Consider the following 15,413-nt stretch of genomic DNA (forward strand, 5'->3'; position numbering starts at 1 on the left):
GCCCTTTTACATGGTCTGTTTTTGTCTGTCCATATGTGTTCTCTTTACCTGTTTTATTTAGTGTACACATTAAAGTTCTTTTAAGCTAACCTTTTCTTCTTATTTTCTTGTTTGTATGTATTGCACTGTCCTGTGGCTGAAAAAGATAATATATGTTCATGAAACAGGCTATATGAAGAAGAAATATTGCACCACGAGCCTGTTTGGTTTTTTCTTATTCATTCTATGTATACTTTCACTTTTTTGACCAGTAAGTTCACATGTATTTAGAGTCAGCTCAAAAGCCCTGTTGGATTCTACTAGCACTTGTGTATTTTACTGATTTATCCATCTGGATTTGAATATTACACATTTTGTGACTGAGAGAATGGACTGATGAAGTCTCAATGCTGACAGACTTGAGAGAACCTTTCTGTATTTTACCCAAGGTTTCTTGTTTCTCTGATACAATTCAAATTTTCTTTTTGTATTCCATGGGCTGTCTTGTTTAAAGCAAACAAAACAATAAAAAATCATTACAAAACCTAAAAACTTACTCTCAAGTAGATGGTTTTCCAGCCCATTCTAGAGAAATGTCCCACCAGTTTAATTATCAAGTAGATAATTAACAAATGGATGAAATTCCCCAAGATGAAAGCTATTTCAACTTCTTGGGCCTTTTCTTACACTTTCTGATTGTTTTCAGGTCAATGAAATTGCTTTTATAAACACCTTGGAAGCTCAGAACAAGCGCCACGACGTGCTGAACAAACTGAAGGAATACGAGCAGCGCTTGAACGAGCTGCAGGAGGAGCGTCAGCGAAGGCAGGAGGAGAAGCAGGCGCGGGACGAGGCCGTGCAGGTGGGATGGGTCTGGAGCTGCAGGGGCACAATGAAATACACGTTTGTGTTTCAGTTTGGCTCTGCAGACATTAAAGTACAGTTTCTCTTAATTCCTGTGTGTTTCATGCCTAAAAGAGCAATGAGGATTCGCTTTTCCCTGGCTAGGAGCGCAAGAGAGCCCTGGAAGCGGAGCGGCAGGCCCGGGTGGAGGAGCTGCTGATGAAGAGGAAGGAGCAGGAAGCACGGATTGAACAGCAGAGGCAAGAGAAGGAGAAAGCACGAGAAGATGCAGCACGGGAGAGGGCCAGGTAACTTTGCAATAGTTTCTTTGGTTCCCTTCACCACTATCCTCCCCAGCAAACTGTACCTTCTCTGCAGCAGCAGTACCTTCCTGGCTTAGGATTTTGAAAAGTATCATTAATAAGGATGCTTGATAGATGCCTTGAAAGAAGAAATCAGGCGAGTCATCATAAATTCTGTAGTACGTTTTTGTATTCCTTACATACATTCACAATGTAAGTTGTAAGGCTGTATTTTATTATATTTGTCTTAGTTTTATTGCAGACAAGACCTTGTAATAATTTGCCTTTTTCATATTTCACCTTAGTTTTCAAAGGAAACAAGATTGATGTACACATGTTCTCCATTTTCTCTACTCTCCAGAAACTTTTGGACTTCCTGGCATCAATTTGATTCCACGTTGTTGTAGACACCAAAGATTACACTTGTGAAGCACACAGCCAGGAAATCAGGCTTCATTACTTCTGCTGCCTGTGAACTACTTGGTTTATAGTTTTGCCCATAATTAAAAGTTCATAAAGGGGACTTCACATGGACTCTTTCTTCCTTTTGAGGTGCAGGGAGAAAGAATGTTTGTGTACAAGACAGGTTTACTTTCCAATTTGATGCAGTCTGATACATTCTGCTTGTTTAATTTACCAAATTCTCTTTGTAGTCACCTCCTATTTCCCCCTCTTTTCCTGCAGTTCCCCTGCCACAAGCATTTCTTAAAACCTTGGTAAAAGTTAAGGTTTTTTCTGTGATGGGTGTTTACTAATGGTTCTTGATAAGTTTTTAATGTCATGACTTGTTGCCTTCAAAATTGTCATGAAGAGGATTTTTTTTCCCCCAAGTAAAATATTCAGAGATGCATTGATCACCTTTCATCTTCTGAAGTCCTGAGTGACATCATAAAGAGATTCAGCTTTCCATTAGATGTGTAATGAATTCTGGGCAGGATCTGTAGCCTTTGCTGGGGCTTCATGGACCTTTCCTCAGTGTATTGAGCCAAAATCACCTGAGACTGAGTGAGTTGGAAGGGATCCTTCAGGATCTTATTCGCAAATACTCGAGGAAGGTTAGGACTAATGGAGAATTTGGTTATGTTCTTTTGGGAACATAGACCCTGCATGTGTAAGGCTTCTACATCTTTCTGAAATTTGAGGAAACCCTCAGAGTAAGCAAATGGCCAATAATTGCCCTACTGACATCTTTGTCTTCTAAGGCCTTCTACAGTTAGATCCTGTTCAAAATCTTCAAGCATAAAATTCCTTGCTCTTTGAGTTTAATCAGTGTTAAATCTGCCCCATCCCTTTGTTGTACCCCATTAATTTCCTTATGAGTTGTGAGGAGAAGCAGTTTCTGTTTGCCTTCTGTGGCTATTGTGTGTCAGCAAATCTCTGTTTGTTGCTCTAACACTCAGTTTTTAAACCCTTTGTCCTTGATATTGCAGTACCGTGCTTGCACTTGTTTTTCTTTTTTTTCTTTGCCAAATATTAATTACACAAGAGATTTTTTCTTTTTTCATTTTTTTTTTGATAATTTTGGGAAAGAGTAGGCAAGAATGTGTGCAGTGCCTTACAATGTGGTGATTCTGTTCTGTCAGTCATTACTTCTCCCTAGGAGCAGTTCTGAGGTTTCTCTAACACAGCAGAGTGAGGGGAGGACTCAGTGTCCTGGGTTTGAAGCTCAGGGAGGGATGAGCTTGACAGGAATCTGGCTATCCTGATTGCAGTGTGTTTTGGTGGGACCTTGGAGGTATCATTTGGTGTTTTGTTGGGTTTTTTCCTGCAGCTAGGATTTGGCTTGTATCCTGAAGATTTAATACTGGCTGGAATGAGCGATTTTTGCAGTATCTGCTTAGTTTCCTCAGTATAAACTTTACTGTGTGCATCTGTTGGTGATTAAAACGTCTGTATGAATGGAATAGTGTACTTAAAACTTACTTCAAAAGCCCTTCTGCCCTTAACTTGTTTCCAGTAAAGTTTTAGTTGTAATTTCAAAGTATTTTATATTCCAGAGGGTTGAAATCCACAATAGAGAAAATGTTATTCTTGTCAATAGAAATCATAAAACTGTATAAAGTACCCAACCCATGATAAAAAAATGCTTTTCAGAAGGGCTTGTGCAGGACTTCTGTTGATGCTCTATAAATGGAAACTTGAAAATTTTGTTTCAAAGACAAAACATTACTAGCCCAAAGTATGAAATGGTAATAATCTGTTGTAGTTTGTAGCATTAAACAAATATGTAAAAATGCAGACTGAAAGAAACAAGTAAAATAAGCTTGTAGTTCAGTTTTCCTTTCTGTACATCAGGGATGATAACACCATAAAGTACCTAATGCTTCTCCTCTGTAATCTCCTCCCCACCCCTCTCACACCCACGGGGATTGGAAGAGTTCACTTTTTCTCTCTGAAAGAACAATTTTTAGTGTTTATAATTTGATTTACTTCCTCTGCTGTCTTCTTTCCCATCAGCTTTTATATTTTCTGTGGCTTTTTGTTTTAAAAATGTTACTTCTACATTTATGGAACTGATCTTGTTTTTTCTATCAGATTTCTGTTTAAAAACCCAGACAAATGGGAATCCACACATGACAAAATCCACTGCAGTTTGGATAGTAGTCCTTATGTCAGGCTCTCTAGTTTTGCCACTCAGGCTCCTTTAATTTTGGAATGCTTTTTGAAAAGATGGCTGATGGTTTTGGTTGACTCCTTCATAGCTCAGTTTTACCCAGAGCCTTTATTATGTCTTTGGCACTTTAGAGCTGCCAGGCTTCTCTCCCATCACATTTTACAAATTTTGTTTGTATAAGCAGCATGAGTAGCTGACTTTCTTCCTCTTTAGAATTTAGTTGTCCCCTTAGCTTACTGACCACTAGGAAGGTATTCTTGATGAAACTTCTACCTGCAGGTTTCTGCTTAATGGTCATGGTTACAAGTCAAGTTACACCCTTGTCCTTTTCTCAGAAAAAAAAATCTAAATCTCTTCAACAGGGTGATGCTGTTGGTCAGAGTTTTCTCTGGGAGTTTCTATATTTAAATTTGTACCATTGAACATTCTGTAAAGCACCGCCCTGAGTGCTGCAAAGGGGGTTTTTCAGTTTGTCGTCTGCTCTTCCCCATTGATCCAGTGACTGCAGCCCTTGGCTGAAGGATGCAAGTGGTGACAGGGTTTCACATTCGTCACTCTTTTGGGACATCTTCTTGACTATCATTGCTCTGATTGGGGCTGAGGTGTGATCCAGGCTCTGCTACAAAGGTTCAAGTGTCTGTCTTTATTAAGTCATTCAAATGAAAACGTCTGCACTCTCTAAGTTGTTTTTTGTTGTTTTTCTTTTCTACTGAACCATCTTCAACTTAATTTTTGGGTTTTCTTGTTGTGCATTCCAAACATAAATGTGTCAGTATTATTCATGCTTTACATTGATACCAGTTCTCCCTACACTTACTATCTTTTGGCTAGAGATCGAGAAGAGAGGTTGGCAGCTCTTACTGCAGCTCAGCAAGAAGCCATGGAAGAACTGCAGAAGAAGATTCAACTGAAGGTATAAAAGGATACATTAATTGAAAAATACATCAATATTTCTTGCACGGTTCAATTCCAATTGCTGTCATTCAATGTATTTTCTTTTTGTTGCTTTGTTTATTTTTCCATTCAGCATGATGAAAGTATTAGGAGGCACATGGAACAAATTGAACAGAGAAAAGAGAAAGCAGCTGAACTCAGTAGTGGAAGACATGCTAATACTGACTATGCACCAAAGCTCACACCCTATGAGCGAAAGAAGCAGTGTTCATTGTGCAATGTCATGGTGAGTTGGGCAGAGGGGACACTGCTGGAGTTGCAAGACCAACCCAAGCCATGAAGCTACAAGTTCTGCTTCACTCACTTGAACATTTACTGTACCCCTGCTCTGCTTTTGTAAAAAGTGCATCTTATTCTTCTGTCCATGAATCAGGTGGGTTAGGAAAGCTTTAAAAGAGCTGTAGAGTTGTGGATAGCATGATGCCTCTGGGCAGTGCTCAGTTATTGGCTGTCTGCTGAGAGGAGCAAGAACTCAGGAGCATCAGATGGAACAAGGTAGTTAAAAAGTAGATTTAAAGCAAAGTAAATAATGTGATCCTTTACCTAGCAGGCAGCTGAGCTGAGAACACGTAAGATGCTGTGGGTATTTGAATTTACTGTGAGTTCAGGGGCTGATTGGTTAAGTGTTGTTGGACTGAAATTCACAGAGAAACCACATCAAGCTCAAGAAGTTCTCGAATTGAGTTTGGTTGGATGCTTGAAAGTGTTGGACAGGAAAAGGAGTGTTCTCTTTGTCTCCTCTCTCCCTTTGGTGTCTGATTTTTTGGTTGCTGTTGGAAGCCAAGGACATTGCTTTGTAGTGTCCCAACCTCAGCCGGGGTTCTCTGCCTGTGCCTGCCCTCCCTGTCCTAGGAATGGTCAGGAGAGAAGCCACACAGCCACTGGGCCAGAGCTGGGAGATCTCTTACTGATAACTGCTTTCACTGCTTTGCAGAGACTGCATTATCAGAGCCTTACATGCCACTGAGCACTAGTTCTCTAATTGCTGCATTAAGGAAGATTGCATGGGATCACCTCAGGCAGTGCTGGAACAGAAACTCAGGCTCAGCATACTGGAGTCTTGTGTAGTCACTGATGTTGCATTCAGAATGAAACTCCAATATATGAAATTAGATTGAAGTGAAAATGAGAGGAGAGCCTAGCGTATTTTTTAAGTTATTGTTACACTGCTGGCTAGCAAATCATTCTGTAATTTACTGTTAAGTCCTGCATAAAAGATGTTTATGTAAATTAGCTTGAGGAGTAAAGCACTGTGCTTGAATTTCTGAACATAGCTCTGACAAATTGGCATGTTTTATATTGCATTTAAAGTACTGCTATTTATACAGTATGGAATTTGCAAAGGAAAAATAACTAGTAAGTTATTGTCTTTACAGATTTCATCAGAAGTGTATCTTTTCAGCCACATTAAAGGGAAAAAACACCAACAAGCTGTGAGAGAAAACAGCAGTATACAAGGACGAGAGCTTTCAGATGAAGAAGTGGTAAGTTTTGTGCTATTTTTTCTATATTACTTCTAGTTTTAAATGCCATTCAGCTGCGTAGCTTATGAAAGCCTTGAAGAAGGAGTTGAACAAAACTGTTTTTGTTAGCATGGGAATCATAGCAGACTACCAATGAAAAGAAATGAAAGAAGCAGTGCATTCACATACTGCAGGCAATTGCCATTTGAAATTGATACTTTATAAAATGTGACTAATTGCTTTCCTGTTAATCAAAGGCATTTTTCGTGTCACTATATTTATCTTTTCATCCTAAAAATCTTATACTTTATAGTTGTCACCATCCTGCTATTTTCTTTGTTTCTTCTTGTTGCTTAAAATCTCTTAGACCTTTTCTAGGTGAGCAGGTGTGCTATCCTGTGCATCAAGGTCCATAATGCTGAAAACTGTAGTGCTAAATTACTTCAAAACGTAAGATTTGAAACGTTTTGGAAGTATTCTTATTGCTAAGAAGAATAATAGATTTTCAGTAGCTTCTTTAGAAGAGTTGGCATTTAGAGTGATTTTGAGGAAGCATTGAGGACATTTTATACTAAACCAAGAGGCTACTCTTTTGTAGAAAGGACTTCTGTGTGGTTGTCTCATGTAATTTTTTGTTGCTGCTGCCAGAATTCAACTACAGTATTAAGTCAATTTTATGAGAATTTGGGTTCTACCACATCCAAAAAACTTATGAATGCCCCTGTATTATATCTCTCAGGTGTTAGGAGGAAAAAGTGTGCAAGCCAGTTCTTCAGCACTGATTCAGATTGAACCTGTGTTTGGAAATCTATTTCCAGCCAGGCTGATTCAGATGACACTGTCCAATAGTTCTGATTTTTTCACTTTCCTTCACAATTCTTTTACTATTTTTATACACTGAAATCTTCTCTTTGTTTTCAGCTTCTTACATCTGGTTGTAACATGTTTTCTTTTTTAAAAAGCTTTGTAGAGTTAGGTCTCTGAAGTACTGGAATCCACAGAGGTGATTATCACTGAAAAAGCAGAAAAAGATAACTGGAGAGGCGCTGTAGTCTGGAGGAATAAATGTTGGTGGAGTTGCACTTTCCTGCCCCTTCCTAGCTGTAATGAAAGTACATAAGCTGGTTTCTCAGTTTCTTTCTTCCTCTTGGACAGTGGTTAGTGGGAGTTGTGTGGTTTTGGATTGGGATTTTAGGTGCCAGGCTTACCTGGTGTATATATGTGGGAAATCTCCGTACTGCACCTGTTTGCCTGGAGATCCTAGCTGTTAGATTTTCCAGAATCTGTCCTGTTGTGGGCAGTCCTAAGTTTGGATTGACATTTTCTTGGATCTCTTTGGCCTTTGCTGGTACCTGTCTGGCCACTGGTGCCTGAAGTGTGGTTCTTGCTGGGCAGCTGGCTCAGAGGAATCTGGAAGAACACTGCACTGGATTTCCTTGTGACTGGGCATCCCACACTCTCCACATCTCTTTGATAGCTGAGCAATTCCAGTTTCTGGAGAACGGAATCAGGTACCTGCTGCTGCCTTTGCGCCCAGCTGGGGAAACAGAAGTTCCACTAGAGGGCACAAAGATCCTGATTTTTGTGCCTAAATCCAGGATTTCTCAGCAAAACATTTTGATGAGAACTTAAGACCTAGATGAAGGTTAATTGTATGTATTTCTTGAATAATGCAGGAGAGAAAGGAGAGAGCAATTTTAACTGAATGAACAGCTTGAGAATTACTATAGCAGATTCCAGTATCCTTAATCAAGATGGTGGATAGTATTTGGCATACTGGCAGTGTATGGATGCTTCCATTGTTAGGTATTTTGTATATTATTTATGACTATATTTCAGTTAGTTGAAGTATAAAATTCTGAGTTACATTATTGTAACCTGAAATTTTCCAGGTCTGAGGCCTTCTTTGCTTTTTATTACTTTTTTTTTCAAAGAGTGGTAGTAAGACATTATAGATCTGAGCAATGTAGAGTAGGAAAGCAGTTTTACTGATCAGAGCAATCTGCTTTGTGTATCCCTTTATTCAGCAAGCATAGTTAATGCCAACCTCACAACTAAAGGATTCTCAAGTTTTGAAATACTTGAGAAAAAAAAGCCAAACTTTTATACAGACGTGAACCCATATTCCAGGGAAGCTTTGTAATAGTCATAGTTACTTATTTATCACTGTTTTCAATTTTTCAGTCAGTGAAGGTAACTCTAGTGAGAACACGCTTGTGCTACTTAAAGTTATTACTTGTCATCTGTGATGTCTTTAGATTATATATGTCTTGTCTGTGACCCTTCTTCTGTGACATAAAAGATTTTATTTATATCACCTTTGACCTAATAAAATTTCACCTTTAACCTTATGCACTTGACACCTCAGATAACTTACTCTTGATCTTTGACTCATTTTGTGTTCAGCCTCTTCAGTATATTAGGTAGCTGCCTGGAAAGAAAGCTTTTATAAAATTCTAATCTGGTAATAGAATTTCTTTACTATTACTTGAGAAAACACAAGATTTGAAATACTTTAATTTTGTCCATATTGGTAACTCAGATTTAGGTGTCTCCTCAATGCTTTGGAAACTCATTGAAGCAAATGATTGTATAATTTTTCTTCACCCAGTAAGGATTTTTCTTGGTTAATTTGACTGTAAGCAAAAAGTTAAAAACGTCTTAATAGTCATGGACACTGATTCCTCTGGGCTAGGTGGGTGGTAGGAGTTGATCTTTCCAGAAATAAAAAGAAGCTGCTGTATTCTAGGGATTTTCTCTTTGCTGTAATGTCTATAAATTCTGTAATTTCAGAGACATTTTCAGAGGTAAAAGCAGACTTCATGTTGGAGCAGTGTCCTACTAGTTTGACATTAAGTGCTTACTGTGCTTAATTCCAGCATGTCTGGTGCAGGAGCTGACAGCTGGGATTAGACCATCAGGAAGGTGAATTCATTTGTGGATATGAAACATACAAAGAAAATAGTTTTGCTGTGGATAAAGATACAAAAATGAAAAAGCATGAGGTTCTTTCCCAGATTGTGTGGCAGCTTCATTGCACGTCAGCCTTTTGGGTTTTCTTCATTTGGGGCTTTCTCAGTCTCCAGCTGAAACAGTTGTAGCTTTCTCTTACAAAAACACCTCTTGGTTTTCTAACAGGTTATCCTGTAAAAGCAAATTAAGTTCTGTTCACATTGGTTACTTCTTTTGTAACTTTGCTTTTGTCTGGCCTCTTGTAGATACATTAATTCACCTAGGTGGTAAAACTGGCAGCAGGCTAAAAGTCATCTTCAGCATATTTCTGAAGCTTTCAGTGCTCCCACTGGCCACATCCTTTCAGCATTATCTCCAGTGCAGTAAGAGCGTGCTGCCTACATTATCTCTCTGCTTAAGTGCCTGGCTGCTTCCATCAAACTCTCAGCTTCTCCTGCTTTTGCACTGCCATTTTCTGTGCTATTGATTTCCCATCCCCTCTCTCAACATCCACCTTGCTTTTAGTTCAGCAAAAGATGTAAACAGTGTAAGCAATTTGCTTTCATTGACTTCACTGGAATCAATTAGTATGTTGGTAGTCCTGACTAATTGCTTTGCTGAATTAAAGCCTGTGTGACACAAAGGCCTCACTGAAAAGGTGCCTGCAAAAGCCATAGGACAACACCTGGTGATTTCATTAGGCTGAGGAGTCTCTGCAAGGACCTTGTAGATGTTTTCTCCTACTTGTAGCTCCTACAGATTTTAGGAGCTACAGGCACTTTTTAGGCACTTTTATGCCCCTCTGCTTTCCCTTTTGCCTTTGCCTTTCTTGTCTCTCCTGGTTTGTTTGGAGAAATACACCCAAAGCTCCCTTTGAACCATTGTCCCAGCTCTCTTTGTATCTCCTGGCATTTAAATGCCATGGTTTAAAGGGACTTTCAGAATATAAATCATGTCATTCCATGTGGTCTATGAATGTTTCTAATAAGTGAAAAGCTCTTCTAAAAACCAGATGCAATAGATAACTTGGCAGGGTTTGGTTAATTTATATAAGGTGCATGCTACAATTTTACGTATTTCAGAGAAGGATGGAGGAATATTAATGAACTGTTGTTTGCATGAAAAATGTGCTTTTTCTTATCAGGAGAGAAAACTGATTCTATTATCATTATATAAAGGCAACAAAGAACTTCTAAGAAGTGTATTTAGATCAAATGAAAACATAATCCCATGATGGAGCAGAGAGGTGATTGTTGTCTGAAGACTGACAGCGTTAAAATGTGAGAATTTATATAAAGACCTGGTTACTTGAGCCCACACACGTTCCTTTAAAAAAAGCTGCTGCCCAGTGACCAAAGCTCCCTGTGGAGTGTGGCTGCCCAGCTGGCTGGGGCTGCAGTGGGAGCCTGTCCTGGCCCAGCTCTGATTTACAGAGTGCCTCCTGTGCTGGCAGCTGCCCCAGTAAAGCCATCAGCCCTGGCTGGGTGTGCTGGGAGCCCGAGGCAGAGCTGTGCTGTGCCAGCCACGTGAGCTTTGCAGCCAGCACCCCACACAGCACTTGGAAGTCCTGTTCACAGCACTTGGAACTTCTGAAAGGTTTTTAGATTTTAGGAGCGAGCAGTTGTTTTTCTGAAAGAAATCAAGCTGTTTTCCTAGAGATGTGTGCTGCTTCCATTATTTCTTGCAGAGGAAACTACTGAGGGAAAAAGATGTGGCAATAGCTTAATGTCTGACCCTTGCTGCTCTTCGTCTGTATTTACAAGGATTTTTCTTGTCTAGACACATGGTGGTGCCAGGATTTTGCTAATTATTATTTTCTTGAATACACTATGTTTTCATTCCAATTAAATTATATATAACTATTGTTTTATTGTTTTTGGCTTTGCAGTATTGAAAAATTACTTTTGTTTTCCTTTGAATCAGAGAGTTTTCAAATTCTTGTATTTAATTGAAGAATAGTGTTTTATGAACTCCTTTGGTAGCCTGTCTAAAAGGTATGATTAAGCAAAATGGAAAATAACAATACTAAGCAGGGTCACGTTTTTAGTTTCATCTAATAGAGGAGTTTGAGAGGTTTATACCTGTGGGTATGTAGCTTTTAAAAACCATTACACCCAATTAATAGTTCTCTTTTTTATTCTGGAACATTCAGATGTAGGTTACATGTCTGTCTGGTTTCATAGAATCAGACTGGTTTGGGGTGGAAGGGATCTTAGAGCTCCTCCAGAGCCACCCTTGCCATGGGCAGGGACACCTTCCACTCTCCCAGGGTGCTCCAAGCCCCATCCAGCCTGGCCTGGGGACACTTCCAGGGCTCCAGGGGCAGGCACAGCTCTGGTCAGTGCCCGGGGTGTCCAGCCTTGCTCTTGCCCTGGTGTTTGCCCTTGGTCTCTCCTGGCACTTGGCTGCTCCGTTACGCCCATTCCAGCGCAGGGAGCTGGCCCTGGCCCAGCTCTGGTGGTACTGCAGCCATTTCTGGGCTGTATGGTGGTGCACGTGTTTTGGTCATATGTAGAACAATATTCCTGTTTGCTTTATCCACAGACCTTGTAGTAAATTCTTTTTTTTTTTCTTGGCATCTTATTATAGTTCTCCAACAGTAGCCCATTTTTCTTCTCTGTTGCTCAGGGGAAACAATCTGTAAATCACTTGCAAACAAGAATTCCCCATCCCAGTAAAGCCTCAGGTTCTGGCTGAGTTGGCTTTACTCAATTTTTTTTTGTTTTTCTGAGGAAGGAAGGATGTTTTTTAGAGCAGAGTTGTGTGTTGCTAGAGGAGTGGAATTCTGCCAGGCATCTGTGGTTCATTTTTGTTTATGGATATTTCATACCTCGTGGGTACCTGTGGTCCTTTCAGTCCAGGAGCTCTGGCCATGTCATTCTGCTGTGAATAATTCTGTCCTAGAAGACATTGTCATGAAAATCAATGATTATAAAGTCTAATCCATGCTGCAGCTTGCAGAAGGTCTCTCAGTACCCTATACATCAATTCTAGTTTTTTGTACTTTGCATAGCAATAGCTTCTTACCTTTAATTTATTATAAAGTATTGTTTTTCTTGGCAAAAACATATGTGATTAATCGTTTATTGGCTGTGCCTTTAATTGTGATAGATCACTGCCAGCTGCTGCACCCTTCCTATTTTTGGCTTGGGCATCTTGAATATCCACAACCAGTGAAAGAAACTGCTGCTGGCAGGCCCAGCTGCACCGGGATCTCCCCCTTTCTCTGTGCGGTCCTTGCAGCCAGATGATAATGTCAGTGCCTTCCAGCTTTCCTCCCTCACCTGCAGGGATGCTTTCCATGGCCAGGATGCAGAATTCTCATCACAGAGAAGAGGCACCTTTGCTTTGCCTTTTGTCCCCACATTTTGGAGTGACAAGGGGGAATGGTATTAAAAATGGGAAGAAATACTTAAAGCTCTTATTAAGAATATTTATTTGTTATTTATCTTAGTGGCAGACTGTCGTGTCATTGAATCCATGGATGAGCAAGGTAACTGAAAGTACAGTCACTATTAGCAGTAAAAATAGGTTTTAGTTTGGGCATGCTGAAAAGCAGGTTAGTCCCTCATGGAAAAAAAAAACATAAATTCCAGATGTCAAGGAAAACCTAGTTGTACAATGGAAGGTCACTCTTCAGTTTTGAATGATTAATAAAAGTTTTTTGGTGCTCTCAGCTTATCTTCTAAAGTACAGTCTAGTATAGAAATGTGAATAATTAAAATCTTGAGAAATTATTTTGAGAAAATAATACTTGAAAATTCATTATGTTATAACCTGTTTTGTATACATATACCACCTCTAATAACATTTACTATTTCATATTCATATTCATATTCCTCCTTTTTACGATTCTTCATATTTTGGAGTGGATCATCACTTGTGCTCCTATAATTGTATTCGATCTCTTTATGATGAAGAATTACTGTGTTTCAGGCTGTCATTGTTTAAAATTGAAGTGTGCTTTTGATATAACTCATAGTCTGCTTCAGCATCTGTTTTCCATATTAAATGCTGTCCTAGATTATGAGGAAAAAATAAAATAGTGAGGAATTCTGTTGAAACATGTAGTAAAATAATGAACAAATATTCCTGTGGTAATGTGATTTAGAATTGAACCCTAAAAAACCCTTCAAAATTTGGCAAATATATCCCTTAAGTGATTATATACACAAGTAAGAAACCATTATTCCTGACATTGGTAATAAATAGTGAAAACACTTTTTAATGATTTTCTGCAGTTACAGGATATTGTTTATTTTGAAACAGGTAGAGATGTAAACCCAGAAGATATATGTAGGCTTCAGAATAGTACCTATTGATTTGCTAGAATATATTCTTTATGTCCATGACCTTTTTGGAAAATACTCAGTTTGATATATATATTTTATATTAAAATGGTAAATGAGTGACAGTTATTTTTATTTTATATAAGCTACTACAAGTATTTCTCTATAGTCTCCCTCATATTTATATTTTAATGCTGATGTGAGAGGGCAAGTAATAACAAGTGTTTGGAAGTTCTGAAGACTGAGTTTAGATGAAGAGCTGGAGACAGATGTTTTTCAAGTTGCCTTGGTCTGCAGAATTGGGTTAGAACACTTATAAGAATGCCTTTTCTTTCAGAACTTGGGGAGTCAAGGTTGGAAAGAACACAAAAATAACAGAATAACCAGCCTTGAAGTATTCTGGCATTTCTGCTCCAGTTCTGGCCAGAATCCAGAAATATAGAAGGGAATGAAAATGAAAAAATAACAGAGGGGAAAAAACCTTACAAACTCAGAGATTCAGCAAGGTCATTTTGGCTTTGTTTTTGTGGGTGAAAGTCCAGCAGGCAGGAAGGTTCTGCAGCTCTGGGACTTGGTGTGTTTCTAATTGGAGCGCAGGTCAGGAGCCCTGGCTCACACCTGGGTGGCCGTGGCACTGCCAGGCCATGGGACAAGGATCCCCCTGCAGTGCTGCCTCCCTGAGCTTGGAGCAGGTGCCAGCAGCTCCCTGGTACCCTGGCTGCAGCCCCTGCCTTCTGCCTGCTCCAAGGATCCCAGAGCCTCCTGTGCTTAGGGTGGCCAGGGATAACACAGGGGATCTGCAGCTGGGGCTGCCCTGCAGCTGGGGCTGCCCTGCACCAGCACAGCCAGGCTCTCCTTCCTTCTTGGCTTTGCTGCAAAACTGTCCTGCCTGTGCAGGCGTGCCCCAGGCAGAATCCATAAAAAGGCAACACTTACTTGAAAAGAAAGGAACAGGAAATAAGTATTTGTGTTAGGGTTACCTCTAATTTTAGAAGATGGGAATTTTGTTACAAAGAATTCTGTTTGGCACACTTCACAATTTAATAAAGTTCCTATTAATATTTTCTGAGTAGTGAAATGAATAGTAACTTATATGTAGTACAGAGAGGCAAGAAGTGTCATAGTGAAAAAAATGGGGTAGGAACATAATTTTGCAGTTGTGTTCTAGTTTGATAAATACATATCCAAGGCTTCACCTGCCAAAGACAGATCCATGAGTGCTCTTGCTGTAATTAGGACACTAAATGGGGAGAGCTGCTGAGGAGTATTGGTCTTGTGAATGGCTATTGTATGAAGAGGGTGTTAGTTGGGAAATTTCTTGTGCAGCTGTTGTATTTTATACAGATTACTGAGGTTGGGAGTCCAGTTTAAGATAATGGTTTTCCTCATCCAAGCAGAAGTGGACCCTGCTCAGCTACATAGCATTTCAGCATTTTGTAGCATTTGCTGCACTGTCCATGGAAAACTTTGCAATTATGTTTGTTCTAGAGTTTGAAAAAAAATTACTTTTACTTCAGGGGATATTGATTATAATGCTGTTATCTTTGTAGTGTAAACATGTCATATAAGAAACAGAGAAAACATTAGTTATAAGAAGTGCCTAGTCAACTAAAATTATCAACTTCAAGATATGAGACTAACAGGGCAGATTTTCTGGTTCAGGCAGTTGAAGGGGACTAGGCAGTAACCAGCAAGAATGTGACTTCAGAGGTGACCTTATTAGTTTTAGCTTTAATGGTTTTGGCAACTCAATTTCTCATGTAGTTTGTAGATGAGGCCCATCTGTTGCATTTGGAAAGCTTCAGGATTTTCAATGACTTGACCAAAAGTCAGAACCGTTGAGAACGGAGGGAGAAGTGTGGGAGCAATGGTGGGTAGGACAGTTGGGACGGACGGAGACAAGAGATCTCTGCAGCCAGGGCTTGGAGCTCGTGGTTCATTGCAAAGGGGGTGGGTGCAGGGCCCTGCCTGGGGCTGCCAGCCACAGCTCAGAGCAGGCCAAAAGAGAGAGCTGAAA

General features: G+C 39.7%; 1 protein-coding gene across 1 annotated transcript in view; it reads left to right on the plus strand.

Annotated features, from left to right (window-relative positions):
- Nucleotides 1-15,413, plus strand: part of SCAPER (S-phase cyclin A associated protein in the ER) — a 137,874-nt gene that overhangs the window by 36,952 nt on the left and 85,509 nt on the right. The window contains exons 16-20 of the mRNA XM_068204430.1: nt 686-841; nt 988-1,130; nt 4,570-4,651; nt 4,766-4,918; nt 6,069-6,176. Of these exons, the coding sequence (XP_068060531.1) occupies nt 686-841; nt 988-1,130; nt 4,570-4,651; nt 4,766-4,918; nt 6,069-6,176 (642 nt within the window). The remainder of the gene's footprint in view (nt 1-685; nt 842-987; nt 1,131-4,569; nt 4,652-4,765; nt 4,919-6,068; nt 6,177-15,413) is intronic.

This window comes from Anomalospiza imberbis, chromosome 13 (genome assembly GCF_031753505.1).
Source record: "Anomalospiza imberbis isolate Cuckoo-Finch-1a 21T00152 chromosome 13, ASM3175350v1, whole genome shotgun sequence".
Lineage (NCBI taxonomy): Eukaryota > Metazoa > Chordata > Aves > Passeriformes > Viduidae > Anomalospiza > Anomalospiza imberbis.